We start from the raw sequence: 27,325 nt of genomic DNA, 5'->3' as shown, positions 1-27,325 counted from the left end.
TTGTAGTTTATGAAACACAAGAGAGTCACGTAACACCTGGCATCCCAAAAGTTGTCTTGTAACACTCAGCGCGGTCCGTGCAGGTAACAGCGCTGGGGCGGTGGGGCCAAGTAAAGGGAGATTTCGAGGGACGATGAAGAGGGAAAATTAAATAAATAATTAATTTTCCCTTGGCATCGTCCCTCGAAATTTCCCCTTACCTGGCCCCACCGCCCCACCGCTGTTACCTGCACGGACTGCAGCTGGTAACACTTACTATTTTAAAAAAATGAATCTTAGGAAAGATGCAATATCTGAGATTTGAGAAACTCTGCAGAGTCACAAAACACACTACAGTTGAGACTACAATTCTTGGAATTTGATGAAGACTGCCCGAGAAAACTGAGTAACAGTCAAAGTTTGAGCATCTCACAGAACTCCTCTGAGCAGGCGCGGATCGTCCATTGGGGCGTTGGGGCGTAGCCCCCCCCCGCCCGCGCCCGCAGCTCCCTCGGTGTCTCTGAACTTAGTTTACTTAAGTTCAGAGACGCCGAGGGTGGGGAGAACTAACTGACAATGCATGTCAGTCAGCATGACGTTGGACCGTGGGCGGTCCTGCGTCATGTTGACTGACATGCATTGTCACAAGCCAGGGAAAGGCAGCACAAATGCGCATGAGTGGGCATGGAGATTAATTTTTTGTCCGTGCCCAGTCATGCGTACTTGCGTTTTTACTGCCTTGCGCATGCCCATTAGGAGCCCCTCGGTGTCCTAATGGGCAGGCGGCGGGCATAGCGTAAGCTGTGCCCTCAGCCAATCCTGGCGCTGCTGGCAGCGCCAGGATTGGCTGAGAGGGGTTGGCAGGCCCCTCCAGTACCGTTAGTGAAGGCGCCCAGGGGATCAGAGGTCTGAGAGGTGGCGTGGACCCGTGGACCGGCTGTGAGGTAAGTTTTTTTTTCTAATATTTCATTCCGCCCCCCCGTGCGCGGTTTCCCCCGCGAGCCGCGACTGCCTCTGAGTCATATGAAACAAGGGCATTAAGAATGTCTTTGAAACCATGATGCACACCAGCAAAGTGTTCCTGTTTATCGTGTTAAAAGGTGACCTTCCTACACTCCTAGTAGTGTACACTTCCGCCTTGAGCTTAAGTGTTACTATTGTCAGATTATTTCGTCCAAATCATTGGCAGATGCTTAATACTGCCCCGTCAACAGATGGGGTCAGTCAACATGTTACTTTTTGGTGATGTCATATTGACATCCTGTTTTGTCCATCAAATAGCTGGTGGAACTTAGTGTTCACCATATGTAAAGAGTTCATCCTTTTCAACAACTTGATAGAAAGGCAGACACTGTGGAGCGCCCCAATGACAGCCACTAAGCATAAAACACCTATTGCTTTGATGCTAGTAGGAAGCCAATTGAGGCTTTCAATGTTCACTAAGAAAGGGGCTGCTGGACACGAATACAGCTTTCTTATAAGATTATCCCTAGCGGAAGAAGAGGAGAGTTGTACTCCTGGTAGCAACAAGTGGCCCAGTTTGTCCAGACCCCGAAACACCAGACCCAGGTTTACCAGGGTCAAATACAGTCCTGGCAACAGGCCCGGACTGGCCGTAGCGGGCACCGGGCAATCCCCCGGTGCGCCGCACGGGTGGGGGCCGGTTTTGGGCTCCTGGGGGCCGTTTTTGTTACAGGGCCGTTTTTGCAGCATAGCTGCAAAATCGGCCCTGTAACAAAATCGGCCGAAAACCGGCCCTGGCAGAGAGCTCGGCGGCACCCCCAAGCCCCGGGGGGCCCGCCGAGCACTTTGCCACGGCCGGTTTTAGTTCCCAGTCCGGCCCTGCCTGGCAACTAGATGAAAAATCACAGCTTGTGAGAAGGGAGCATAGCCTTGTGCTGAGAAGCACTAAAGAGAAAAGTATGGCCCACCCCACCCCCAAACTCTCCACAAAAAAATCATACGTTTGCTCAGACTGTTGTGGATGTCCTAAGGTGCTTTCACATCCGTTAACGGACGTCGGCAGTTCAAAGTCTCCGAAAACAAGCTGCTTTTAGCTCATTTTCCCTGCCACCATGTGATATCGGCTCCTCACTGGGTGAACGTGTGAAGGGAGTCCAATAACGTGTGTCACACAGTGGCTTCATGTGGGTTGACAAGTCTGCAAATCCTGATGACAGCAGGCTGGGCCGGCAGTCAGAGACCCAGTTCAGTCCCTGTGGCCCCCTTGTTGCATCTCAGGGGGAGCCCATAACACTCCACAGCCATTTCTGTGAACTTCTGTGGTCACAGCCCCTCCCCATGGCCCCTAATGAGAAACTTCTAACATTTACTACATTTCAAGCAAGTGACAAATGGCAGTTGTAAACAGCATGTTATTGAGTCAGAATCAGGAATGAAATGTGAACAAGGGCCCAGTGTTCCTGGGTGTGCACGTTAGTCCCCGTTCCAGGGCCAATAACTTGAAATATCACGAAATAACTGACTATACGTAAGGAGTCCCACAATATTGACTTCTGTACTGTTAAAATAGCAAAATAGAAAGTCTGTCCTCTTAAACTTGTAATGCCACCATTGATTGCATAATTTTCGCTTGGTGTGATTTATCTCAGATATATTTGACAAACCACAGCAGGGAGTTGGGGTCCACCTCAAACCCCTACTGCAAGCTCTGCTGATGAGGACTCGTGCATGGCCATGTCTGAATGATATTGGAGGTAGGAAGGAGTGCAGGTGGTGGTGATGGAGAGATTTCCCCAGCAACTAAGGTGTGGAGTCCGTCTATAAATTATGGTGTGACAAGCCAGAAATAGGAGGAATGAGGCAGATGTGCCAGTAGGAAGAGCTTTATTCTGGGGACAGAATTCCAAAAAGTAAACACTGTTCAATATAACATTGTCATACGAGAATGTAACACTATAAGGAAAATGGATTAAATTATATTATAAATGAATCATCAACATCAGTAAGATTTAATTTCTGATTTATTACTTTAAATCTTTAGAATATTGGAATTTTAAAAACCTGTTACTACACATACTTAGTTACATTATGACAGTTGTTACCAATTTACAACGTGAGCCAATTGAACAGATTTACAATGACTTAATTGTTATTAGGATTTAATAATTTAACCAGAAGTCACTCATGTTAATTTAGAACAGTCCTTCTATTAATGCAGTGTATGTAAATGCCTCTTTGTAAAGTAACCCCCACAGATTTGGACTGATGCTGCTGCTGTGTTTTTTTATTCTGAAATTGCTCTGAGGCCTGCTAACCAGACTCCAGTGCCTGTGCCCTGGCTTTAAAACTAAGTACTTTTGATTGGCTTATATCCAATTGGCATAACCTATCTTACTTGTAAGTCCCTAATATATGGTACCAGGTACCCAGGGCCTGTAAGTTAGAAGGTCCCCCCAGGGACTGCAGCACAGGATTGCGCCACCTCAGGTGTGACAATGGTAAAACATAGTCTCAAATGAAAATGTTCCTCCCAGACTATAAATTGGAGTGATTTGCACAGAGATGGAACCTTAGTATTGTTCCTTTTACACTCTGTAAATTGACTTGCTTTTCTTTAGCAGTTTCAGGTATAACGTTCCCCCCTCGATATTGTTCTTGTGAGTTTGAAAGAATAAATGTGAATGTGTTGTCAGTGCAGCTTTGCCTTTTACTTATTATTTAGTCAAAAGAAAAAATCCAAACTTTTTTTGAATTTTTTTGCCACACACAATCATCTGTACATTTGAAAACATAAAGACAGAAGAAACAATACTTAAATGTGTCTCACATGAAAACATTACATAGCAACATTACATAAACACACATAATAGCGTTTTTTTTGATCGAACGAAAATACTCCTAAAAACATGAAGCAGACGATGGATGAAAAAACATCAGATAAGGTGTAACTAAATTAACCAAAAGGTCTAAATGGTCTAAATGGATAAAAATGCAATCATAAATTTAAGTAAATGTTACTCTTCTGTTTAGCAAAACAAGTTGTACGATCCATGTAAAAGTTCTCGTTTGGAGGAATGGGATACTTTGAATATTTATGGGTGCAATTTTTTTTCGGATTTAAAGAGCAGTTATATGGAAATTACATTACAGTGAGTGGTTCTCCCAGCATCAATTATGTTTTACTTGATAATAGATATATAGTACTTGCACATTAATAAGTAAGGGCACCATTACTGTAACGGCCAGGTGTGCGGCGGTCCTGCTGTGTCAATTATGATGCGCCCGCGCATCCCGCATATTTTACATTGTGGTGGGCGATGCTGCAAGCAGCACCCGCCGCATTGTAAAAACTGCATGTTGTGCATTTGCATGCACAACGTGACAGGCACTGCGCGGTGCCTGCCATATTGTGTATGCAAATGTCAGGGGGTACCATGGGTACCCCCAAGTGCACCCCCATCCCCCCAACACCCCGTGGGTCTGCAACGGGCCCCCTACACAGAAGACCGCATGCCTTTCCATGGCGGCATCGCTGCCATGGAAAAGCCAATTGCGACCATCATCATAATATGGATGGTGGTGTCTTTGCAGACACCGCCACCATATTATACATGTTTTCCGCCCAGTTGACGAGTCGACCGGTGGAAAAGCGGCGGAAGGTTTTTCCATCCGCCGCGGAGCTCCCAGCCATCCTAATATGGCGGGGGGTCTTTTAGGTATGGATGGTGGACGGATCGCCCCCGCTGGGCCAGTGGTGGCTACCGCCGGCCTGGGGGCGATCCACCCGCCATCCTAATGGGGCCCTAAGTGAGCAAAGTGGTTTCATGCATGAACAGTTTCTTAACAAATGGGCACCAACATTTGAAGAGGATCGTTTCTCACTGGGCAGCATACATTTTCATGGCATTGTGCTCATCTCTTTTGACATGGCTTGATTGGTGTTCTGGTTTTTTCAGTTCTCTGTAAGGCTTGTTATAATACTTAAGATCCTGCAGAATGGCACTTGGTGGAACAATTTCAGGAGCTCGGAGTTTTAATAGGGATATTCTTGCATGGCTGACTCTTGCTCTCTGATATCATGGACTCTTTAGGTGAATTTTAACAGTGTACCGAGTTAAGAATAAAACCCCCTGCAAGAATTTACTTATGGATAGGGCTCCCAGTTTTATGGTATTTATTTTTTTGACATTTCCGTCTGTATTTATCCATATTTATTTTTTGCTAATTTTATCTGTATTTATCCATATTTATTTTGGGTGTTTTTGAGAAATGAACCTGAAATTAGTATGTTTCCACATTTATTTAACCAATAAACATGCAGTCATGCTTGAATGCATGTCAGGTTTCAATACTGTGAACATCCCCATAAGATAAATCAACCCACTTATATGAAAATATGAAATTTTCAGTATCAACCTTTGCATAGCTACTGCTGTTAAAACCCCTTTGCTAAAATTCCTTTCTTTTTTAACCCCTTACCTATCACTCCACACAGCTATTGACCTGGCAGACAGTATTTAGAATTACTCAAAAAGCAACTCAATTTCCGTTTTTATCCATATTTAATGATAAATACAGGAAAGAAAAAAAATGTTTTCTGACTGTATTTATCTGTAAAAATCAGTAAAAACGGTAAACAGGGAGCCTTACTTATGGACAAGGGACTAAGCATACTTACAGTGCTCTTCATTTTAAAAATAAAAATGCTAAAAGATGGCTATACAAGTTGTAGAAAATCAGGTTTACCACATGTTTTAGCCACAAATGTATTACAGACTATATATATCCTGGTTTTAAAGACAAAACATTTTCCCAATCCTATTTTTCATTTGAATTGCCTTAATTGTTGTCCTGCGACTCTCATCTGTGAACAGGCTTACCTTGCCCTAATGTGATTAGCTGCGAATTGCGAAACCAGAACTAGGTTTCAAATTTCCATTTGATACAGGGAACACAAGAACATACACAATTAACATATGCTATCTATTAAGAGGAAATTGAGGAGTGAACGGATACATCGCTGCACATTCACCACTCGCCATTCCCAGGTGTAAGCATGGTTTTATTAATGATTTTACCTGCAGTAATATGCTAATCAGCACTCAATAAATACGCCTGTCATATTTATCTAGCAGGAGACTGTTTGCACTGCCCATGGGTACTTTCATTGGGTTTGCTAATAGTATCAACAGATTGTGTGCTCTTCTCCTTCAGTGTCCAGGTGTCAGACCCTTTCCCCTGCCGTCAGATCCTAAGACACATCTTTAACATAGCTCTGACTCTTGCCTCATTTTTGGACCACTGCCATCGTTTTAGTGTTGTTTTTCATCCTTTCCCTCCGGCGTTACATAGCTGAAAACTCGGGCGCTAAATGAAAGAGCTAAAAGTACCGCCCCTTTGGATATGCTCCAACTAGAGATGTAAGCACAGAAACCACAGGTTGCTCGTTACCAAAAAACCCCACAATAAGTTATTAAATAGGTTATATCACCAATTACACACTTACAATAATGCAATGAGTGGCAGGAGATAGGGTGTGGTAGCTAAGCTACAGATGCTGCATATTGTAGAGGGGTGGCCGTTTTACAGAAACCTGTCACTGGTGCAAAATTAGGGGAAACTCCATGTTCTGCAATGGGGATGCTCTTTTAACGCAGAATGAAACTAATAATTTTTTTTGCAACAAAAATCAGATGTTCAGTACCAGGGATCCAGTTTACCAAAACAGTTATAAATTACTACATGTGAAAATTAGGTTAAGAAGTGGTCAGAATTTTTCCATGTTTGGCTAATTAGCAAAACGTTCTGACTACACCAGTCACAATTTATGAATACTACAATATAGCCATAAACGTTTATTGCGGTCATACAAAATCTGACATATGCAGTTTACCTACCACTCTACCTGTGTATACTCTGTGCATTACTGACCGCACGCATGGCCATGAATAGAAAATGTGGGAAATTTTACTTTGTCTTTTGTTTCGTTTTTCCAATATTTGTACCTCTAATGTTTCCACTTACTACAACAAACATGTGATTTGCACACAGTTTGATATTCTTTACCACATTTACCACTACTGCTTAAGGTTTTGAGACATGCATTGACAAATGTTTTCAAAGTACCACTAAGTTAAGACGGCGTAGATTTTCACTGATTTCCATAGGATCTTCCTTCCATGATACATCCTCAGTAAACCTGAGTGCATGGACTAAACACCCATACAGTGCATACATTAGCCTATCTCGTTTTTTTGGCAAATGAGGCATATGAGTATGTGTGCATAAGGTATGCATTTTTTCCAGACATTAGTCAGACTTACTGTCGATGCGTTTGTCCAGAACCCTGTTGCTGTCATGTGTCGCGCTGTATATATACGGATGATGATCAAATGGATGTCAGCTTCTCTGCCACAAATGACAGTGCTCTGGTGAAACTTTGCGTTGACCGGTTATACAGAGAATGTACTGTATATGTCTCTACAAGGTTGTTGCTGATGTTTTTTTATTTTTTTTTATTCTATGGATGGCAAAAAACTAATAAAACATTATAAAAAATAGAAGTTGGACTCGGACTTATATATAGGTAAATATTAAATTGCACCTTTTTAGTGATTGATATTAAGAAAATAATTAATTCAAGGCGACCCTTGCCCATGCAACTGTGCCACATTACAGACAGCTTCACATGGGTAAAAGTCCTTTGGGGGCATGCTAACTGTGAACCCCAGAGGGAGGTGATGCACAGCTGGTGATTCCTGAAGATGGTCTTTAGATGTGAGCCTGGAGGGCTCCAGGAAACACTCGTAGAACTTCTTGTAGGGGTGTGAAGTCACGGATTACATGTCCCTCTGGGGTATTCCCTCATCTCACTTCAAATGCAGATTATTGGAGCACCTGAAAAGGCCCTGAAATTGGCACGCCACCTGCACAGGCAATGTCTCTAAGCGTCCACCCTGCACCCCAGATTCTGAACTCTAAAACTGGACAGATGGTTTGTGTTTTGAGAGAACTGCTATGATCTCTGCAGAGCATGCTCACAGGGGCAAACTGGGGTGTGTTTCAGTTTGGTAATTCGACTCCTGGAGACAAGAGGGAGAATAACTGATGTCTGAAAGCTGACATCTTTGAATCCTTAAGGGTTAATTGTGACTTTTTCCTTTTCATCACTTAATATACATAATCTCTACTAAATAATTGCATTTTAGTTTATCTTAATGCACCCTGAAATTGTGACGGTTTGTATCTCCTCTACTCAAGGAATAATTATAAATAAACCTCTAAAGGTAGGACCATTGGTATTTTGGAGGTGTAGAGTTGTGCAAATTATGTTCAATTTTGAGTGGGCAGGAAAGACTTAGTTACGTTTAGAGTTGACATGCCTGAGCAACGCAGAATGGGGTGTTTGGTTCTCACTACATTGTTCATAGCTGTAGAATGTCACATATAAAGAACTAACCTGCAGCCGGGTATATTTTTATTTGTCCTAGTCGACAAACGTGGGCAGTTATTCACTGTAGAAATGCAATTTATCATTGATAAAAACTAAATGCAGGTCTTATGCCCTTTCACTACTTTAAATGACAGTAATGGAGTGATCTCATTCCATGCCTTTCCATGGGTGTCAATCGAATGATTGATTTTATGGCTATCTCTGGAGCAAATTCATGTTGTTTAGTTTACCATGGTTTGAGTCCATTAGTTTAGATGTGTTCATTCATTTACAAAAGTGTTATACTATTTTTGGCTAATTAAGAACCATACACCTGTGTTTTTTAAGTTTAAAAATATTTCTAAAGTGAGTATATATTCACACAAATTATTTCCTCATTTCATTTCATTTACTCCAACAGATTACTCGACTAAAGATTGACAGAAATCCATTTGCAAAAGGATTTCGTGATTCTGGACGCAACAGGTACGTGTGGCAGAAATTGACTTGATAGCCTTATTTAAACCACATGCACTAAAATAACTGAGCAAATGTGTAGTAATCTGTCTGTGCATTTACAACTGGAATGTTGATGGAAGTTGGTCAAGTATCGTTAGAGGTGAAATCGTAAAGCTTCGCAATAGGTGAGCTCTTTCACCAAAGGTCCCTTTGTACACCATCACACATCCCAAATAGCCACTCATTCAGCTTGAACCTTTACTTATCACTCATCAATCAACTTGTGATGTGGATGCTTATTGAGTGATATTGTGTCTTTCAGGTCAGCTCACAGTATTCATTTCCAGTTGGATTATGGTAAAGAAATCATAGTTTAACTGGATAAACTAGTAGTGTGCAAGAAAGTTACTTCGTATTAACTTTCAGAGTCTTTCAATCTCCTATAGAAGTGGCACTGGAGAACATAATTCGACAGATATATGCAGGTAATACTCCAGGTGGCACATGTGCTTAGAGGGTGGCAAGGAAATACTAGAGAATATGAAGGCACCCAACCAGACCTCTAGTATGTTGCAGGGCCAGTTGTCTTGCATTGATGACTTTTTAAAAGAAAACATTGCTGAAGGGGGTGACCCATTGCACCCCTCTCTCTGTGCATTGTGTATTGATGGTGTAATCTCTAGCAGTTTGCTAAGACTGCCACCAGCCAGGCCTAAAAACAAAACAGAAAGTCAGAGGTGTTACACCTGAAGTCTGAAGTGGAAGATTCAAGCTTGTAACTGATCTAGTGTATTCTTTAAGAAAACTGATGAGCAAGTGTACACCTTTTAAATTTGGCGCTGACACTCTCACAGATGTTAAATTAAATATTTTTTCCAGCCTTATTCTACTCAACAGAAATGTTTGAATTTTTGTGTCTATGAACACCTTCAAACTTCTGTCATCAAACGTTTGTACCACAATTAATGCCAAGTTTAAGAGTCTACCATGCTAACGATATTTGTTAGTAGGCCTGATATGGGTATTGCAAGACTGTTCAAGGGAAATGTTAATAGCAGAATCATTTTGCATAGACTAAGGGTCGGTTCGCTTCAAAACTTTATTTGGCAAGTTAAAAACAGTCATAAACGTACATACAATTAAGTTAAAAGGCATAAAAACAAGTCCGAATGATACACATAATAAGCGAACCATCATTGCCAAACGTGAAAACAGCTAAAAAGTTAATAAATCAAAAGCAATCAATACGCCACATAATAATATCTAAAAGATAATGATTTTCCTTAGGTATATTGCATTCTTAATAACAATGGCAACATTAAAACACATAAAGTGATCATTTAGTGCAAATAGATATTTAAGAGCACTCTTATAAGTTCTAATGTTCTGTGCAACAAAGATAGGTTTTAGATAATAACGCTGAATGTTCTTATACAAGTTACAGAACAGCGTAAAATACAACTTGCTTTATTTACTCAAACCGTCACATGGGCAGGAGGTCAGTCTGGGGGGGGAAACTTCATGTTGGGGAAAGGGACCAGATGGTGAACAGTGCCAAATCTGAATCTGGTCAGGACGTAACAGTGTTGGGTGTTATTAACACAGGACAAGTAATTTTGAGAACCCTCTCTAGAGAACAAGACATATAGAAGGCAACCGTTAATTTCTTCATCTCAACGCACATTCTACGTTCAGATTTATGGTAGAAAAAGGTGTCTTTAATATGTTTCTTGGTAATTGATAGTACCTGGGATGGATCTAGCCACATTGACAAATTAAATAAAGTGCTAAAGGATGAATTTACATAGGCAAGCCAAGGGATCCGAGAAGCATTATCCAAAGTTAAACAATCAAAAATAATTGATTTTGTAAAACTAGTTTTCTCATTTGACCATATAGAGAACCATAGTAACAAAGGTCTAATTAAAAACAGGTCCTCCAAGTGCTGTAAGCCAACCTCCTTATGCCCGATCAAAGATGAGGCAGAAGCAGGTAGACAGAGCAAACATTTTAGAAAGCCATTTTCCTCTACTTGGAGAGGGTTACTGGGGGTATAACCCCACAGGCCTGTCCCATAAACAACAGTAGACACCCCTCTGGCCTTCTATTTCTCAACCATTTTTTAATGGGTCGACCACCTAGTTTAATTGACAACCTAAAGAACCCATAACAATTCCTACTTATTTTAGATTTAGCATTTAGAACCTACTGTGCCCAGGTACCATTACTCGTGAGTAAAGCAAACACCCATGTAGCAAAAGGAATTTACTCTGGTAATCGGTATTTCACCAATAAAAAGGATCAACATTTTTTCATTTTTTTCCCACATACCATTGTGTAAGCTTTAGACTTGTGAATTATAATTGTTTTAGATGCTATAAACTCCCCAAATGCATTCATCACTTTGTGTAGGCCAATGGAAGTCCTAGATAACAGTACTGCGTCATCAGCGTATAACAACACAGAATAAAACGACCAATGACGAAGGCTGCATCTGCTTTTAAGGCCTGCAGGACATTGTCTACTCCATTAATAAAGAGTGACAACAATAAAAGGGCTAATGCACAGCCCTGTCTGATACCTCTCCCTACTCTAAAAGTGTGCAAACATTTCCCCTGTGGGCCATATTGACTAAGGGTCATTTTCAAGTGTATTGACTGCTGTGGTTAATGAATGTAATTTTTGACTGACTGACTTTGACAGCTGAAATGGCTTGTTAATCTTGCAACTTAGTTTGCAGTGTTATTTGTCATACTCTAGGGCAATCCTTAGAACACAGGCACATAATTTAATGATTCTTTCTGAGAGCGTGGGTGGTCAAGTTTCACTAGTCTGCAATTTAAGATGGCACTCTTCTAAGGAGAAATAAATAAAATCCTGAAATTCAATTGAATATCATCAGACTCCGGATACAATTGCACCTGAAACAAGCATTGGCAAAGCCAATAGATCTTGCCTATACAAGAGCAATTGGGTTTGGCATCGTGTTTCTGTGATATTGTACACCAATGTGACTGCTGCATGGCTACAAGTTAGTGGTGTGTTGTGTCGTGGAGTAGAGTGGGGGAGTAGAGTGTTGTAGAATGTACTGAGCTAGTAGACTATGTAGAGGACATTTGTTGGAGTACAGTGTCACAGAGTGGAATGGGGGAGTAGAGTGTCTTAGAGTTGAGTAGAGGGGAGGAGAGTTCAGTGGTACAGTGGCAGAGAGTATTGTAGAGTGCAGTTTTGTAGAGTGGAGTGGGTTGAGTGCATTGACGTAGAGGGGTGGATTGGAGTAGAATGGGGTGGATTCGATAGCAGTAAAGTGGGGTGGATTGAGTGGGATGGATTGGAGTGTAGCAGATTGAAATGGGGTGAGATGGACTGTAGTGGGTTGGATTAGATTGGATTGAGGTGGGTTCATTGGATTGAAGTGATAGGACTAGGGCGGGTGGATTGAATAGGGGTGTGGTGGATTAGATTGCAGTGGGGTGGATTGGAGTGGGGTGGGCTGGATGGATTGGAGTGTGGTGACCTGAAGTGGGTTGGATTTAATTGGGGTAGAGTGGGGTGGATTGGAGTAGACTGGGGTTGATTGGAGTGGGTGGATTTGGGTGTTGTATTGAGTGGGGTGGATTGGAGTGGGGTGGATTGGATTGGAGTGGATTGAAGTGAGGCAGATTAGATTGGGGCAGATTGTTTTGGATTAGAGTTGGGCGGATTGTTTTGGACTGGAGTGGGTCAGATTGTTTAGGATTGGAGTGGGGCAGATTCTTTTGGATTGAGTGCAACAAACTAGAGTGGGGCAGATTGTTTGGATATGAGTGGGGCAGATTCTTTTGTATTGGAGTGGGACAGAATGGAGTGGGGCAGACTGTTTTGGAGTGAGGCATATTGTTTTGGATTGCAGTGGAGCAGATTGAAGTGGGGCATATTATTTTGGAGAGGGGCAGATTGTTTTGGATTGGAGTGGCACAGATTGTTTTAGACAGGAGTGGGGCAGATTGGAGTGGGGTAGGTTGTGAGGATTGGGTTGTAGTGGATTGGATTGGGGTGAGTGGGGTGGACTGGATTGGTCTACGGTGGATTGGATTGAGTGGATTGATGTGGGGTGAGATGGGGTGGATTGGTGTGGATTGGAGTAGGCGGATTGGATTGGAGTGGGGTGGATTGGGGTGTACTGCACTGTATAATTTCGAAAATTGCACATAAGAAAGAGTATTGCTTTGCAATATTTAGAATAAGATAATCATCATCTTTTGAGAACAGTGCCCATGAACAAAAATAAAACAAAACATGAGAGCAAAGTGAGAAAAGAATTAGCAAAATAAAAAAAAGTTAAGTATAGAAAATAAAAGTTAGCAATTTTGTTTTCTCTGCTGGGCACATTTTTGCCAGTCACACGCCGTCTGTTTCCAGGGCACTAGAAGTCAAAATGAACAAAATAGTACCTCAGTCATGTGGGGAGAGGAGGACTGGCATTGATTACATTTAATCAATCAGTGCTTGGTCCTTGCGCCACTCAAAAGAACGGAAATGATGTTAGGCCTGCAGTGATCAGTTACTAGGCTGTAAAGAAGAGTGCCGCACAAGCCAACAAATTGTAAGCAACAGGGTGGGCTCCAAGCCCTTTTTGTTAACAACAGCGTCTTGCAAGCAATACGTATGCACTAGCGCAATCTATCTCAGGCTCGACCCTAAAAATGATCAGGTCATGCCTTATTAAACTGAAGGACTCTTAGTACAGAGCGAGTTTGATCCCTTTGAAACATGTGTGCAAAAAAGTGGAGAGACATTGGCGCACCGTTTTTTGACATCCTGATGAAAATTACATATGAGGAAGCTCAGAAGGTGTACAAAGCTCCTATTTAATAGGCTCAAACTGAATATTCAGCAGCAGGTTACCCATTTTTAGTGCACGGTGAAGGAGATTTCTGGTATTGTAAATTAGCTTTCGTGTCCTATTTGTAGATCACAGGTCATTCCACCCACGGACAAACTCTGCAATGATCTACCTGATTATTTTCAAACAAAAAAAAACTTGACAAACAGTTGTGTGAAGCAGACTAATCGACTTTGAGTCTCTGTGCTTATGGTACAGAACAAGCATTTGAAAATAAAAACAATGCCCCTTACAAAATAAAAACTATCACTTTAGCCTGTGATAATCACTAATTTCATATCTATAAAGCGCAAACTTATCACTCCTAAGGGTATCCAGGTGCTGGGGGGCTGTGGAGAAGTGAGCTATTGCCCAAAGTCACAATGATGCTGAGCTGCCCACGAGGATCGAACCATGAGCCCTGCACTCCGGAGTCAGCTGCTCTGGCTGCGGCGCCACACCTCTCCCCAATTAGTACGAATCCCACCAGCCAATGTAATCTCTCTATGCAATGGTTAATCCTCTAATGGAGCAACGTGGAACGGATTTTTTTATGTTTAATAATTACAGTCCCATTGTATTAATTTCTTTTGCTACCAAAGCTTTAGTAAATCAACAGCTTTCAGGTTATTGAATAAAACAATCTTGATCCAGCACGCCTGCGATCTATACCAAAACATGGCCCAGACTTCATATTGCACTGGATGCTGCCGCAATGTCAGCTACTCTTGTATTCCTGCATCTCTGCAGCCTTTGACACCCTCTCTCACCCCATTTTAAATCGGCAATAGTGGGAGTGAGAGGCCATGTCATAAATTGGTTGGGGACTCTTATTGCAAGTATTTTCTAAATGTGCGACATTTGTGAATTTGATTTCTGCTACTATTTTTTTTTATTTTTTTTACAGTATTACTAGAAATTAAATCTTGGACTTTTCTATCTTCGTTCACTTGTAGATAAGGTGGAAAGTCATTATTATAGATTGTATAAAATGAATAATGTTTTCTAAATGTTTTTTAAGGATGGGTTTAGAAGCTCTGGTGGAGTCCTATGCCTTCTGGAGACCGTCCTTACGAACCCTCACGTTTGAAGATATATCTGGGGCACCCAAGCAGGGTATGCATTGCTTTATTTGTGATCAGTGTGCAAACCTGCATGTGTGCGATGGTGGTTTGCCTGGGTTGTTACGTCAGTGCTTGTGTGGGCATGAGACAGCTAACTGGCCACATCTGTTTTCATTAAGTGTTGCACGTTTATCAAAGAATTCATAAAAGTACAACCACGGAGGGCAGATCATGCCAAGGGTAATCTTGCTTCGCTATTAATGCCCTGTTCCTCCTTTATGGTCCAGCCATCTTGCATATGCCACTGGTGTTAATGGCCAGTCAGTTCCCCACATTTAATACGTCATTCGAGATCTTTAATTATCTGATGCTAGGGAATGGAATCCCATTACCCCTCGAGCAAAAACATCGAATAAAATTCTGCTTAGATACATCAGTTGTCGCCCAAGTTATTTAACTGCTACCCACATAGGTGCACAGCTGCAGACACACCCCAAAAATAATGCATATGCACACATAGTCACATACACATACGCACACACACCACAAACGAACAGCCAAATGTAGGTGTTGAAAGCTGACACTGAACTCTTAACCGGCTGACAGAAACAACAGCTGGACAGTACTCAAACTGTGAGAAGAACATGAGAATTAAAGAGATTTACGCTGCCAAACGCTGGCACTCAAGTGCTTTACTTATTTTTTTACAATTGATGTGCAAGCCTTTACCTCTCCTGTTACACTGTGCTGTGAAGCCCAGAACAGCTAATTAAATAGAGCAAGTGGCCATCTTGTTTGACAGTGCCTTATAGTTTTTTTGTATTACATTCCTGAGGACCAATCATCAATTTCCCTTCATTTAAACCTAGCATTCATGCATATATTAAGTAATAATGTTTTTTAATTAATTTGTATTAAGTATGAACTCTTGCAAGGGTGAACAGATTTTTATGAACGTATTTAGTCGGAACTGTTCATTGTTTACCTTATTTGCCGTTTCATTTTATGTACAATGTTTCTCCTTGCATTTTGTTTCAGGACATTCTCCTGGACCTGGGAACGGCGTTCCACCCAGTCACTCGCACCTTCTTTCGGGTTCTCCCTGCACCACCCCAGCATTCCACCTTGGGCCAAACAGTAGCCAGCTCTGTAGCCTCTCTGCCGCTGACTACAGTGCCTGTGGCCGCCCAGGCCTGACACTTAACCGATACAGCACTTCACTGGCTGAAACCTACAACCGACTGGCCAACCCAACCTCGGAGGCCTTTGCTTCCCCAAGGACCCCCTCCTATGTCGGGGTGACGAGCAGCACACCGATGAACATGTCTATTACTGGCAGCGATGGGGATGTGCTCAGCTGCCCCCCGACCAGCCTGTCCATGCAGATTTCAGGGATGTCTCCGCAGCTTCAGTACCTCATGCCTTCCCCATCCAGCAACACCTTCAACGCCAGCCAGAACCACCAGTCCTCGTACAACGCCTTCAGACTGCACAGCCCCTGTGCCTTGTACGGATACAACTTCTCCACATCCCCCAAACTGGCAGCCAGCCCTGAGAAAATGGTTTCTTCCCAAGGAAACTTCCTGGGATGCTCACCGAGCGGAACCACGACTGATCGCCAGATGTTGTCCTCTGTTGAAGGTGTCCATTTGCTAGGCGGTGGGGGGCAGCCCAGCTTCTTTGACTCGAGAGGCCTCGGGGGCTTAGCACTGTCATCATCCCAGGTGCCTGCACATATGGTTTGATGGAACGCTTAAAAAACATTTCCTTTCTTTAAATATTTTTTGAGGGGGAATATAGAAGAACTCTAATTTAAAACATGTAAAATATGTACATAATGAGAGAATGACTATACTGGACTATTTACCGTATTTGCAGTCGAAATATATTCTATTGGAAAATCATTTTGAATTATTGTATTGAGGCTGAGCTTGCTTGTGCTCAGTAATTACATTGAATTTCCACCAATATCGGTTATCCAAGGCTTTTATCTTTAAGCGCGCAATGCAGCACTAATTATCCTCCTAATATTGCACTTCTCTCCTTGGGACTGCTAACAAAATGCACAGTGTCCCTCGTAGAAAGTAATCAAGGTGCTTTTTACCTAAGCCGTAGCGACCAAATAAGACTGACTTCTCCTGGCACTTCATAGTGCAGAGACCAGAGTAACAGCTAAGGCCCGTGCACTGCAGAGAAATAACACATAGCACTGACAGCAGCAATTATTGCAAGCAACAAAGATAAGAACAGTACTGGTGGATTTGAAATGTACCTATTTAGCGGCTTTAAGATGCATCACTCTGGCGTGATTGCAGAGGGTCGGTGTATTCTGACCGTGTCTAAGCCTCTGTTTGCGCATGGGTTGGAATAGGGAAGTAATTCATGTATCTGATTTATTGGATGTGTTAAACACCTCCACCGTTGGTAAATGTCGGCAGGTCAAGCCTGCTGAAATCTAACAGTGGATATGTGTACAGTATTTACTTTACCATGCAGATTTTTGTGCATTAAACTCCAAAATCCAAGTTATTCTCTGAAAACTCGAAATAGGTGCTATTTATCGCACCTGAAAAAATTACATTCCCAGGGTTATGGTTATTTGTGAGCAGTGGCGGCTCCTCCACAAGAGCAGGGGAGCATCGCCCACCTGCTGCGAGTGCAGCAAGGAAAGACACATAAATAAAATGGCATAATCAGCGTCGGATTGGTAACATGGGCACTCGGACAATGACCGAGGGGCAGGGTGTCCAGTTCCAGCTGTGGGCTGCTTTTTTGAGCAGTCTGGGGGGCCGACTTGGGCAGTGTCTCTGTTGTTCAGATACAGCCAGCGGCCCTTTGGGTGTCTGAGTGGCCTTTCTGGAGGCAGATGGGTGTCCATTACCTCCTGTTTAGCAGCAGGCAGAGTTGTCACTCCCTTTCTCTCGCTGGGCCGGCCCATTAATGTGTACATTCTGAGCGGAGGGCAGGGGGCCTGAGCAGAAGCGGCCTCACTTGTTTTCAGGTGTGTTTCACCAGTGTAAACTAATCTGTGCGTCTTTTTAACCCCCACCATTTTTTTTTGTTAATAAAATTTCACCGAAGCAGTGTTTTGAAGAAAGGCAATATGCAAATGTGGGCCACTTTTTTTTAGCGTGCCCGGGCCGATCTTTAATCCCAATCCAACCCTGGCCATAATAATGCCATTTTATTTTGCCACAAGCTCGCACTGTGTGTAGTGTGAGGCAGGGGGTGGGGCTGAATCCTGCTGGGACAGCAAGATTACTGCTGTCTTTTCAGTGCCCATGTCGGGTTGGCTGACTGGCTACCTACGGCCAGCCCAACATGAGCACTGTAGACCCAGCAATCCCCTGGCTGTGAATCAGCTGGTGGATGGCTGGCACATAACCCAGCCTCAAATTGAGCGCTGGGTTAGCCTGCTCCCACCTTTCCTGGAGCTGCTCTCACGCTGAGGAGAGCAGCTCCGGAATTGGTTGGATTTGCATTCCACTGAGCAGGAAGGGAGTCCTTCCATTTCTGCTTGCGGAACGCCGGGGAGAAGAAGTGCGGCATATATGGTGAGTTTGGCGCCATCGCCCCGCCATATTTTTTAAACGGTAGCCGCCACTGTTTGTGAGGTGTGATAAATAGCGCCTTCACTCGTAATCGGCCCTAAACGTTATCATATTTTTCTGGTGATTTCTTTCCTCTGGATTCAGTTCATATTAGGAATTGGGGTATCATATTGAGGTGCATTACTGAGTCAGGTGCTGACTGGCATCTTGTTTGATTTGATCTTCACACACCAAAAGGAATGGAGCCCCAACTTTTCTTCTTTGTAATGGCCCTTCATTTCATCAGTCATCTTTAATATGTCCTGCAAAAGTTCCTTAAAGATTCCCATACGCACCCTGCCGTTAAATACATTCGTAGCCTAGTTTCTGAGACACGCTTAAATCAAAAAGCTTAAATTTAAAATGCCTTCCGTTTGGAACAAATATGCTTATGTAAAGTTGTAAACACACAAACTGCATTAACCGCAGCACAACCCACAAGCGGGGAAACAACAACACCCGTATTCCGGTGACGTGTTTTTGCAGTGCTTGCTACTGACTTTGCTCATTACAACTTCGTGAAATATTCAGCCCTGAAGTGTGAAGCATGCGGAGCGCAAGCTAAAATTAAATCTGGCTGTCATCTGCTTTAGTGACGGACGACCTCCTGACTTGGCAGTGGTGTGTCATGTTTCTTTGTGTGTCCAGTGCCCATCTGCAGCATTCGCGTGCATTCTCCTATGTTATCGAGTCTGAGAAGCTCATTTCAGATGTACTTCACCGTGGACCCAGCCCGCGCACGCAGAGAATACAACGAAAAAGATAGTTTGCAGCCTCTCCATGCAGATTCAGTCCACGACGTCTTCTTCTTCCATGGATCGAATAAAGTAATGTGTTTTCAGTATATTATTGCCCATCACATTTTCAACAGGCCCTATGGTGCTACAGGTTTAATAAAAGTCTTTCACACCATTCACGCTAGGTTGTTTTGTTGGTTTAGGATGTGGGGGGCGGTAACAGTGGCGTAGAAAGGGGGAGGGGTGGCGGTCCGCCCTGTGAAGCATGAGTTTTGGGGTGTTGCTGTCGCGAGGGGCAAACGCAGAGACCGCCAGCACCCCGCTTCATGCGGCTGCCGCGGGCGGCAAATGCAGTGACCCCGCCACTGGTAGCCACGCGAGGCACAAGGGCTAGCTACGCCACTGGATGGTAAAAGTGACCCAACATTGCTTTAGAGATTAACGTGCTGTCACGTGGTACATCACGCACCTGTTTTAACCTTAGCCATGACCGAGTTCCTTCTGTCCGTTGACGTTTCAAACTGAAAATGTACGTTTGATGAACGTGTCAGGTCACTGTGTTGTCATTGCTAACGTGTCTACCATCCTACACACTTTACTTGTGTCATAAAGCATGTTCACATCTATATATACAACTGACTACAAATCGTGGTTGATCACTTGGACTATATATTTCATAAGGTATTAAAACCATATCTACATGAACCACCCAGTTGTCATTCCTAGTCCTCCATTTTGCACCTTGCAGACCTCAATTATCCCGTCCCAGAAATAGTTCCTTTTGTCACGAAAATCATAGAAATACTAGTTTGCACAGATCGACAACTTGCATTAATGTTTCAGATGTGTCAATCTGCAGTGGGTGAACTCCTAGCAGTAGCTGACGGTTAATGTCATTGAAGACAATGTTCCTAGAAGCATTGTTTTGTAGTTGGGCCGTCATAAAAAGGAGACTTTATCTTAACTCTGAAATGATTAATTGCATAGAGTTTCACAGCAGACCCCCCCCCCCCAACATACACAAGGCCAAAATCTTGAGCAGGTCAAGAGGGTAAACAATTAGGTGAAGGTTATTCACAGTCCTTTGCTATTTCCAAGAGTTTCTTCATTAATATTCTGCATATTTATAGAAGTTCAATTTTCTTTTTAACTATAGATGTGCAATTGTAGGTAAATTGGTTGGAATATAATTGTGGAATTTGGGGATTGTGAAGAGTTTGCAGTCATGGTTGGCAAACGGTTTCAAGTATATGTAAACACAGAGCTGTAACGTTGGGCCTCAGGTCCACATGGAGGGGATTGACTGGCGCGGACACAAGGTAATCTGGTGTAATAACTGGCCTCGAGCACGTGCGCCCGGCCTCTTTTATTGACAGGGTCACCTGACTGGTGACGCCTGTGGTGGGTGGGCGTAAGGTGTGTTGCACTTGAGGACAGAACACCAGAACGTTTCTGGCTAGACACGATATCCCCCCCCACCTTAATGAAAAGAAGGAAACAAAGGTCCAACCTGGAAGAAAAATAAACAAACATTAAATAGCACTGATTGCGTTTCTTCAGGCCGTCACTGGAGCTTTGGACTGCATGGCCGTGATGTTTTAGTTGTCCTTGGCGAAGTCCTTTAGACCGGCCTGGTCTCGCAGTGTCGGAGTCTTTGTACAGAATCCAGCATCAGTGCATTTTGGCAGCTGTGGTGAGGTCCACTCTGGAGGATCTCTATGTGTGAGGCCTTCCGGACTGTGACCTCCCTGCATCCTGTGTGTGCCGAGGAACCGCTGCCGAGGTGTTTCTCCCGTTCGGACTCCCGTTTTGCGGGAACTCCACCGAGGCTCCTTGTCATTGGATTTCCACGTGACCACGTGGGCTGTGCGGGCCTTTGTGTAGGCCGTGCTTGGGGCCGCTGCAGAACTTCCCACAGGGCCACAGTCTATTCTTGTGTGGTCCCAAGGGTAGATCTTCCAATGGCCTGGGTGCGCTCTACTTCGGTATGCTGCAGGTTAACGGGGGCACACACAGACGGTTCCTGGGTGTCTCGCTCATGGAACTCCGGTTGTTTGGAGTGTTCAGATTCGCGTTGGTGGTGCGATGCTCCTTGGTGGTGGTGATGAATGGTAGTTGTTTCTCAGTTGGGCAGCAGGCGGCGGTCTGGTGTCTTGGGTGAGTTTGTGGAGCGAGAAGGGCTGGAGGGGCTTCGCAGCTTGCCTTTATCTAGCTAAGGTTGTCTTTGCCCGTGTCATCTGCAGTGAGACACAGGGATGTCGTCGGACTTATCCTGTCTGTGTTCGGGACTGACTGGTTGCACGGGGAAGCGCTGGCGGCTTATGTTTGGTTCTCCTCGTTGGGCTGTCTCCAGGGACATTGGTCTGGCTTCAGGACTGGACGGTCTCACTGGGACGCTTTGGAGAGAAACTCGGTTCACGCTAGCTGCGACTTCCAGTTGGGTCTTCTCCGTGGGCTGTCTCCCGGGGCGTCGGTCCGGCTGGTGGCTGTCTGGTGTCTCTGGGTGTGCTCCTCCGGTGTGGTGGTACAAGTCTTCTGCCCTGTCGCTCAGCTCCTTTCCTCCTGCCCGCCTGTGGTGGTCGTTTGCCCTGTGGCTCTGTGCCACTGTTTCTTCTCTCTCTGCGGAGTGGCATCATGACACTCTCTTCTCTCTCGTTCGACCAAGATCTCACTTGGAGGTGGCGTCCTGCCGCATGTCTTGTGGTGGTGTCACGTGGACCTCGCTGGACACCCAGGCGGTCTTGCCCTTCTTGTGAGCCTGTCTCAGGTTTGTCCTGTCAGTAGGACTAGTACTTCCTCTCGGGAACTTTCATTGGACGGTCTCATCTTTCCTGTGGACCCGTCTCGGAACTGTCCTGTCAGTAGGACTTGTACTTTCTCTTGGGAACTTTCATTGGATGGTCTCATCTTTTCTGTGGATCCATCTCAGATCTGTCCTGTCAGTAGGACATGTACTTCCCCTTGGGAACTTTCATCGGACAGTCTCATCTTTCCTGTGGACCCGTCTCAGATCTGTCCTGTCAGTAGGACTTGTACTTCCTCTTGGGAATTTCCTTTGGTGCCATCTTTGTTCGGTGATACCGCAGTGGTTCTCCTTGATGCCTTCTGCATGCCTCCTTGTCTTCGAGGAGGTCTTGCATTCTTGGGCGCTTGTCCATGTAGTCACGCTTCTGGGTGCGTTTGTCACGCACCTCGGACTTGGCGCTCTTCTGCCCTCTTTGGGGTAACCGTGATTCTGGTGGTCTGTCCAGCCACTTCTTCAACCTCTTCCTGGTCACTCCTGCTTTGCGCGCCTCCGACTGCGCCTTTCATTTTCTCCACTGGATGCGTTTGCTGCACATTTTTGTTCAGTCTTCTGTTCCTGAGACTGTAGCAGCTGTTACTGTGCTGCTGCATACTTGCTTGGTGGTGTATTTTCCTCTTCAACGTCTACGTATGGAGTTGCCTCTTTTTTTGCAGACTTTGCATGCCCTGGCAGTCTTTATTGTGATCTCACTATGGTGCACAGTCTTTCTTTAGCACTCTCCTCCCATCACTTGTGTTGCTTTCTCTTGCACTATGCCCTGTGGGAGCTTCATGTAGCACGCGGACACCACTGCAGTAGGGGCTGCTTTGTCTCCTCCTACTGTCACTCAGTCCTTTTCACGTTTGTCTCACTGTTTGAGCTACCATTGAAAGACTTCTCTCCTTAGCAGCTGCCCCACACTGCCAACTTTTGCTCAGCTCTTTTCTTAGACGTGGTTCCATCAACAGCCAGCAGGTGGCATTGCTGCTTTAAGCTTCAATACTCAGGCATCGCCGCTTTAAGAACCCCAATCAGTTTTTCAGGCTGCTGGCTTCGCACAGCTCCTCCGGTGCTTTGAACGTCGGCCTAGTAGACTTAGGGGTTTCCAGCCACATGACGTGGCACCTTCTCAGACGGACATCTCCTGGGAAGCGTGCTGGCTGCCAGCCTCGGCAGGACCTCCTTCTTCACCGCAGTGATTCTTGTTTCTTCTCCTTTTGTTTGTCCTTCAGTGGCGTTGCAGGGGGGGGCACTTCTGTCACATCCCAACGCTTCCTCCCCTCAACTGATTTTCACCCGCCGTCACTTTGACATACTGCCCTTCTTGCTTCACGGGCTGCGCAGGGATCGCACGGGTCTCAGGAGTTTCTCCCGCCTAACGGTTGTATCTTCTCTCCTCGCCGTTCTGATCAGCCGCTCGCCAGACGCCGTCTCTTTCCTTCTCTGCCCCACCGCTGCAGCCTTTCGGCTCACACGCTGCTCGCGGTGGGGGCGGTGGCTGCTGCCGGAGACTGCGGACTGACTTCACTCCAGGACAGTGTTCTCATACTTGCTTTCTTTGCTGCGCTGAGAGCTGGAGCTGTTGCTGGAGACTGCGGGCTCTATTCCTGGCACCGCTTCTCTTCCTCATGGGACAGAGAAGTGGTTAGCTGCTCCACTCTCCATCCTCCCTCATTAGGCTCACCTTCTGCCGTGGATGTGGGGTGGGCTCCAGCGGACCTCCGGCGTTCGGGACCACTCTTCTCTTCGTGACCGATGCAGGTGGGCTCCACTCGGCTCGCTCTTCATTCAGGCCTCAGCAAGCAGGTGGCAGGGGCATACCACCGGCTCCAGGGCTCACTGCGTGGTCCCTCACTCCCGTTGTGTGTCGCCATGCACCAACGGGCACACCAGGTGCGGGCTGGGCTCCCGATCACCTTGTTTTTCCTTCAGGTCTCTTCTCATTCCCGCAGGCCTCTGGGCGCTGGCTCGCAGAGGGGTGTCCTCGACATGGGCGATACTTCCCCTCACGCCGATCAGCTAGGCTGTTGCAAGCACGGGAGCATCCCACCCGCGTCGCCAGTGTAACACTGGGCCTCAGGCCCACATGGAGGGGATTGACTGACGCGGACACAAGGTAATCTGGTGTAGTAACTGGCCTCGAGCACGTGCACCCGGCCTCTTTTATTGACAGGGTCACCTGACTGGTGACGCCTGCGGTGGGTGGGTGTAAGGTGTGTTACACTTGAGGGCAGAACACTAGAACGTGTCTGGCTAGACACGACTAGAGCGGCCTATTTAAAAGCCCCATCGCTGCCTGTCCGTCACTTTTTATGACACTCCATTGGTGCAGAGTGCAGACCCATATCTACAAGGCCATGCAAAGCCACTTTGCGTGGCTTTCCTTGGCCTCGTAGTTATGGTGAACGGCAACGCAGCACAAGTAGCTACGTTGCCTTACACTGTGTCATGGGGCGTTCCATGAGCCTTGCGGTGGGGTTTGCCACTCAACACCCATGGGTTTTGAGACATTTCCAGATTTACAAGGATCTGTAAACCTGGCCATGCATCAAAACTGTACACCTCCCTAGAGCAGGCGTAACAGGGACAAATGATTTAATTTCTCCTCATTTCTTCCTCTTTCCATGTGTGCTACCTTTAGCAGCATACATAGAAAGAGGAACGAGCCTCCATGGATTGTTTTTGTGCAGTAAGTTATTCCTTTCTGCACAAAAACAATGCTCCCAGCAATGCAGACACCCTTGTACCATGGTGCAAAGGGTACCTGCGTTGGAACTAGGCATCAAATTGTGTGCAGGCAGAAAGGACAGGAAAGCATCATATCTTGTAAATACAGTGCATTCCTGTACCTTCAAATTGCTGTGTGGCAATGCAGCAATGAGACTTGTGGCGTTGCCCTACGCCAATTTATTGTAAATGAGACCCTGAGATTGTACAGTAATGAGGTGCACTTCTTGAGCGCCACTGGTTAGGGTTACACTGCATGTGTAAGCCTCAGGGTCTGGAACAGTGAGTTTGCATGTGCCGGAATGGTTTTAGTTTTTAACCCTTTCAGCGCGGCGCGGATTTCCGCGCTGCGCTGAAGTTTCCGTGCGCGGGCGGGGCCATGACGGAACGGTTCCGTCATAAGCACAGCCCAACCGACGTGCATGACGGAACCGTTCCGTCAAGCGCGTCGAAGGGGTTAATTGTGGGCAGCTTTTTCTATCTTTTGGCCATACCCTTTCTCTCCAATGTTATTATAGTGGGCTTTTGGTCAGCCCCTTGCTCATGATTGGGTGGCTTGTTATCTTGTTGCGTAGTTTCCACCGATCAGTAGGAACTGCATGTTTGCGAATAACATAAACTTAGGATGGTGCCAGACTGATTCCATGCGCCCTGATAGGATTTGTCGTCCCTTGGGCCCGCTAGCTTGCAGTGCCACCATTAGTCCCCCTAGATTCAAACAGAGTAGCGGCCTGTGCAGATAAGTGCAGTGGGGCGGGGGGGGGGGTGATGTTGACAGACATCCGAAAATGAATTATTTATTTATTTATTTACTTTTCCCTGCTCTGTCAACTTTAGACTCTCCCCTTCCTGCCCCAGCCCTGCCCCACTGCGTTTACCTGCACGGACTGCCTCTGTGCAAACAGGGTGCAAATAGTTCTGGCAACCACTAAACATGACAACTCGATTCCCTCGGGAAACGTAATGACAGACTTCAAACTTTCGCTCAGTATCTTTTGCTCAGAGAAATATACAAAGAATACACGAGGGGGCATTTTCAATATTTATTGAACCAGAGTGATTCTTGTATAGAATATATAGGCTGCGAAGATTAATAGACAGAAGCATATAAAAGTTATAATGAGTGTCAACACATAGATTAAAAGTAAAGAGTTCCACCATCTTGTTGAAACAGGTTATACAAGCATACATATAAAAGATTATATGAATCAAGCGTACCCCTACTATGCAACCCTAACCTACGTGTCTAGGGTGTGAATGTATGGTTTGCCAAGAAAACCCCTTTTTGGATGATCTAGTCCCTTTACCTAGTAGGTAAGAGTGAACAACCCTGTCTTGGTCATGAACTGGAAGACCCCTCATGGAGATGTCAGTCAGCTGTTAGTTGATAGATTCAGCAAGCGGGGACCCCTCGAGATCAGCAGAAGTGTGTCCTCTGATTATGTTAGGAAACAAAAGGCTATATATAGAAAATGCATCCTTGCTTTGGGCTGAGATTGTGATCGGGCAACAATTGTTTGTGTTCTACAGAAAGCAGTGTCGCTATATGGATGTAATGATAAACACATTTTCATTACGCATGTGAGAGCGAAGGCAGTGTGATAGTATTCTCACAAAATCTTCTGTACCAGCAAGGTCTGTGTTACTGCAAAACCAGGCCAAGCGTCATGAACGTAAAATGTGTGTCAAATGTTAATGTGGCAAAGAGAAGGCAACATTAGACAAAGGATTTGTGTACATGCAAGAATGATACTAATATTTACCAGGCCTAACGCGGGCACATGACAACCTATATGCCATCCTTGTTCCTAATTTGTTCTGATCTGTTGACTTGTATCCTTTCACTGCTGAGCATGTAAATGTTTATTCAAACTGTCCGTGGGAGTGCATTTCTATTCCTGCTTTCTCCCATTCCTCACATCAATGTTTCCCTGTGCATTTGCTCTCCCCACCATTCCATTAATACCCTCACCGCCATTTGCACTCTTCTTTCACCCCCACTCCGCCGATTCTTGTTATACGCTTCTCAATCACTTAAGGATCAGCCAGCTTCCGGGCGAGGAGTCTATATAGCGGACGTAGCCACCTTCCGAAAGTGAATATCAATCCAACAGTCCTGGTGCAGTGAATCACAAAGCAGGTACGGACTTCAATATTTTCTGGTGCCAAAATAATTAAAGTTTGTTGTTCAATAAGTGCTGTCCATCATGACGCATTTCGGCCATGTCTGTGGCCTTGATCACATGTGATCAAGGCCACGGACGTGGACAGCACTTATTGAACAATTAACTTTAAATATTTTGTCACCAGCAAATTTCAAAGTCTGTAACTGCTTTGTGATTCACTGCACTAGGACTGTTGGCTTGATATATATATATATTACCTAACTAGTTATAGTTAGGACCTATTCATAGGAAATCCGCAACATTCTATATGGAATAACTTTGGTGCCGGTTGACGAATCTTCGCAAAATTTTCAAAACTTGTGGGGCGCTCCGGTCCGCTCCTATCCTGAAAGTCTCGGGGTGATTCATCAAGCGGGGGCCGAGAAAAAAGGGGGGTCCCAAAACATGTTTTCTCCAAGCAATTTTCCATAGGAACCTTTAATCGCAGCTACAGCCCGAACTGATGAACGGAATTACACCAAATTTAGCAACAATGTAGCTCTTGGTTCAGAGTCGTGCCTTGTGGTTAAATGGTGTAAATCCGTTCAGTAGTTCCTGAG

At 44.9% G+C, this 27,325-nt stretch overlaps 1 protein-coding gene across 1 annotated transcript in view; it reads left to right on the top strand.

Moving 5' to 3' along the window:
- TBX18 (T-box transcription factor 18) overlaps positions 1 to 19,265 on the top strand; it is a 90,510-nt gene extending 71,245 nt beyond the window's left edge. The window contains exons 6-8 of the mRNA XM_085611042.1: positions 8,796 to 8,860; positions 14,719 to 14,813; positions 15,800 to 19,265. Coding sequence (XP_085467168.1) covers positions 8,796 to 8,860; positions 14,719 to 14,813; positions 15,800 to 16,506 — 867 coding nt within the window. The 3' untranslated portion in view covers positions 16,507 to 19,265. The remainder of the gene's footprint in view (positions 1 to 8,795; positions 8,861 to 14,718; positions 14,814 to 15,799) is intronic.
- Positions 19,266 to 27,325: the final 8,060 nt, after the last annotated feature.

The sequence above is a fragment of the Triturus cristatus genome, chromosome 6, assembly GCF_964204655.1.
Source record: "Triturus cristatus chromosome 6, aTriCri1.1, whole genome shotgun sequence".
In the NCBI taxonomy this organism is placed as follows: Eukaryota; Metazoa; Chordata; class Amphibia; order Caudata; family Salamandridae; genus Triturus; species Triturus cristatus.
This window is presented reverse-complemented; position numbering and strand designations above follow the sequence as displayed.